The sequence below is a fragment of the Salvia splendens genome, chromosome 13 (genome assembly GCF_004379255.2).
Source record: "Salvia splendens isolate huo1 chromosome 13, SspV2, whole genome shotgun sequence".
NCBI lineage: Eukaryota > Viridiplantae > Streptophyta > Magnoliopsida > Lamiales > Lamiaceae > Salvia > Salvia splendens.
The window spans coordinates 6,008,173-6,012,051 of record NC_056044.1 but is presented as its reverse complement, the minus strand read 5'-3'; the positions used below and the strand labels follow the sequence as shown (position 1 = coordinate 6,012,051).

Below are 3,879 nucleotides of genomic sequence, written 5' to 3'. Positions count from 1 at the left end.
TTAAAACTACTAATATATAAAAATGAGACTCATATTCCACTAACTTTCTTCCACCCACTTTTCTTAACATTTCTTAAAACTCGTGCCGGAAGAAATGAGACTCCTATTCGCGGACGGAGGAATGTCATCTAGTGTGTCTAAAAGTTGTACAAACATTACATGTAAAGTTAAATATTTTAATATTATTATTATTTTAAAAATTTCTGCCCCGACTTATTTAATTTCCTGGTTCTGTCACTAGTTGTTTTGAATGTTTCCTTTATTATATATATATGTTTGTTCCGTTGAATTACGACTATAGTTAACAACTTGAGAAAGTTATGATATGTGCAATTATAAAATTGTTGTAACCAATGATTATAAAAAATGAGAAATGATGATATGTTATAGGTTAGAATCTGGTATAATTACATTCTTAGAGAATGTAATTGTTCTCACAATTACGAGATACTTCTTCCGTCCCAAGGTAGTTGAAGTGTTAAAGGTTAAATAGGAGAGAGTAAAGTAAGATAGAGAATAAAGTAAGAGAGAGTAAAGTATGAGAGAAGATAAAGTTTTTGTCAAAAAAAAGGAAATGACTCAATTACATTGGGACAACCCAAAAAAAAATACGACTCAACTACCTTGGGACGGAAGGAATATTAGATATCTATGACAAACACATTGATAAACAAGAGAGTATTGGTATCCATACTATTAAACTCTTTTTGTAAGTGTCTGCAATTTATTAGTGCATGTAGTATGTAACATTCTTTTGATTTGGAGTCATTACACATTTTGTTTGTTGATTGATGTACTCTGACATTGTGTAACGTTTTGCACCCCAAAGAAGTAGGACACAAACTTATGTTGGGTGCATCTTTAGACAAATAGAAAGAATACTGAACAAAATTCATTCCTTGACTAGATTTAGAATACTGAAATTCTCTATATTATTTGATCGTTCGCCAAGTCAAGGATATTTTTAATTAAAGTCATTGAACATGATTGAATAGGTCATTTAACAAATACTATGAGATAAAGTGAAAATGAGACTTTAAAATACGCACCGGTTAGAAATGAGACTTTTAGCGTAAATTTTCTATCATAGTGAAAATAGAGTCATAGAAAACCAAATACTTTTAAAGGGAAAAACTAGGCATTAATCCTTCCGCTGGCCGTAGCGTCTCTGCCTGCAACCATAAGAAGCAAGTGCTCGGCGAAGATCATCTTCACCAAAATCAGGAAACAATTTATCTGCAAAGTAGAATTCTGTATAGGCCAACTGCCATAGAAGGAAGCCGCTGATTGTCAGCTCACCACTTGTCCTAATCAATAAGTCAGGGTTTGGGAATTCGACGGCGTTGGTCATCAGCTCTTGTTCGAACATGGCTTCGTCGATCTCCGTGGCTCGTAGAATCCCTCGTTCTACTTTGGTGGTGACCCTTTTGGTGGCTTGTACGACGTCGTCGCGGCCGCTGTAGTTAGCGGCCATAACCAAATTCATTCCTTTGTTACCTTTGCTAGTCTCTTCAGCCCAAGAAATCGACGACTGTAGAGACACCGGCAGTCTTGATTTGTCCCCAATCATGGAAAATAGTATATCATGTCTTTCCAGAAGAAAGTTAATTAGTTTGATTAGCATTAGTATTGAAAAACTATTTTATGAAATATGAGTGGCATGTATATATTATTTTTTAATACTAATAAGAATGGGTGAAATGAGTTATTATGAAGTCCATTTAACAAAAATAAAAGTAAAATGTGATATTGCTGTGGTCTCATAAGTTATTTTGTTTTTATTTTTGTTTTGACGGGTGTGTTATATTGATAACACCCTCTTAAATTACTAAGTACAACTAAATGATAGACATAGTACAAGATTATTCATCCACGAATATCAATACGATATACAAAAAAATGTCAATTAAGGGTATTAATGTCAATTAGTAAAAAGTTAGTTACAACCAACTTTTTAAAAATATCCCAAAACTTCAAATGATTATAACTATCTCAATTTAAATTATTTTTTTACACAAAATACATCAAATTAAAGATAATTTTAATAAGGATTCCAACGAGATCTCACTTGCATGTGTTCCGATGTCAAAATTTGAATTTTTTTTTTGCATATCAGATAAATGTAAATGTAGGTATCAAAATATGTCAATATAATATGTATACAATGTCAATGCAAAATTGTGTTGACATATTCAAGGAATCACGTTGATATTTTTTATATACTATATTGACATTTTATCCAAAATCTTAAATTTGATCGTTCTTCTAATCTATTTAAATTTAAATAATAATACAAGGAAATTATAAATGGGAATTTGTAGACTATTAGATCTCTGGAAATCCTATGAACTTAGCAATTAAAGGATGAGTTAGCAATTGATCACACCCATTTGTTTCGATGATATCATGTAATTCACATAATATACTTTTATTACTAAAATTGTTAAAAATTTTATATTTTAAGGTGTTAAGCACTTCTTCGATCGGGAAATCATGAGTTTATGCCATGGAATATCTATCTAATGTACTTATCACTTCTTGAACTTTTAATAGTAGTACTAAAATTTGGATCCTCAACAAAAATTTTTTGGATCTGTAAAAGATATGGTTTGTACATATATTATTACCTTGTTATAAGCTCCTTGGCATCCGTTCGTATGTAATTTTCTGTAGCTCTCATCATTATGTCCACTTCCATCTGTACCAGGATGAAAATAAGTAGTAGTACTATTATGGAACATATAGTATTATATGCTTGTATTAAATTAATAACATATCTCTAAAGTCATATGACTCATATCTCAATTATTCTATACATCCTCAAAAAATTGTTTTTTTTTTGCCATTGAATCGTTCCACATAATAATCTATTTGAATTGTCTCGAAAGTATCTAATTTTATGGGACAGATGAAGTAGTATAAAGACGAAAAAGAAAAGTGAAAACGAAGAATACTGACTTGGGATCGTTTAGAGTCGTTGGAAAAGGCGAAGATTGTTAGAGTATTGATTTTGAGGTCACAACAGTTGGAAATGAGGGCTGTGAGATTCTGCCAACCGGCTCTGAAGCCGTCTCCAACAGCCAACTTTCTATCTCTGGCCCACTTTCCATTTCCGTCCATGATTATAGCGACATGTTTGGGCATCATCGCTTCTTCAACTGCATCTTTCCCCGCATCCGCTGAAACCGTGGCACCCGCCAAACACGCCCTAGGCATTGCACGTGGTGGAGATGAGAAGCACCCTGCATTTGGCCCCTCTACGGTTCGTTTTCCTGCAGTGCTACTACCCTTGATTACATACGAGGAATGATTTGGAGGAGATGAAAATGTTAATGCATGAACAACTGTAGCGAACTGTAATGATATCATTGTTTACTTTTTTTTAGGGATCAGATCACTCGGGATTCACTAAATATTTGGTTCATACATCTCACAATTTTTTAAATCTGGGTTTTACTTTAACGATGGTCTATTTATCGAGACAACTAATTAAACTAGATCAAACCCTACTAAACCATAAGCTTCATTTGAGATTGGAAATATGTTTATTGGCTTTGAATTAAAGGATAGCTAGATCATTAATCGTTACTTATTTGGGACATTGGGTAATTAATTCACTGTTAGAGGCGGCGCATGTATCATACTATTGGTATTGCAGTTAAAAGGGCTCTAATAAACTATTAATAATCATTTTGGGTTTTTTTAGATTGGACATTTTATTTTATTTCAATTTTAATACAACAAATTTCTATATTATGTTTTATATCATGAAAAAAGAATGGGATTAATTGAAACTAATGTTCTTTTGATTTTATATCATTTTTTTGAAAAAAATGAATTTCCACATTTCTCTACTCTAAGAATTTACAATATTAATGT

At 32.2% G+C, this 3,879-nt stretch overlaps 1 protein-coding gene across 1 annotated transcript; it reads right to left on the bottom strand.

Annotated features, from left to right (window-relative positions):
* Positions 1-1,141: 1,141 nt before the first annotated feature.
* On the bottom strand, positions 1,142-3,369 carry LOC121760390 (cis-prenyltransferase 7, chloroplastic-like). The gene is made up of 3 exons (XM_042156070.1): positions 2,959-3,369; positions 2,628-2,698; positions 1,142-1,589 (listed from the first exon to the last, which is right to left on the bottom strand). Exons 1-3 carry the CDS (start codon positions 3,367-3,369, stop codon positions 1,142-1,144), a joined length of 930 nt encoding a protein of 309 aa, XP_042012004.1.
* Positions 3,370-3,879: the final 510 nt, after the last annotated feature.

What these genes read in the sequence shown, in the direction of transcription:
- LOC121760390 (XM_042156070.1), bottom strand. Translation starts at nt 3,369, where the DNA reads ATGATATCATTACAGTTCGCTACAGTTGTTCATGCATTAACATTTTCA. An exon ending in ACGACTCTAAACGATCCCAA is followed by an intron (nt 2,699 to 2,958) that starts GTCAGTATTCTT and finishes ATCCTGGTACAG; the next exon opens with ATGGAAGTGGACATAATGAT. An exon ending in GCCAAGGAGCTTATAACAAG is followed by an intron (nt 1,590 to 2,627) that starts GTAATAATATAT and finishes TCTTCTGGAAAG; the next exon opens with ACATGATATACTATTTTCCA.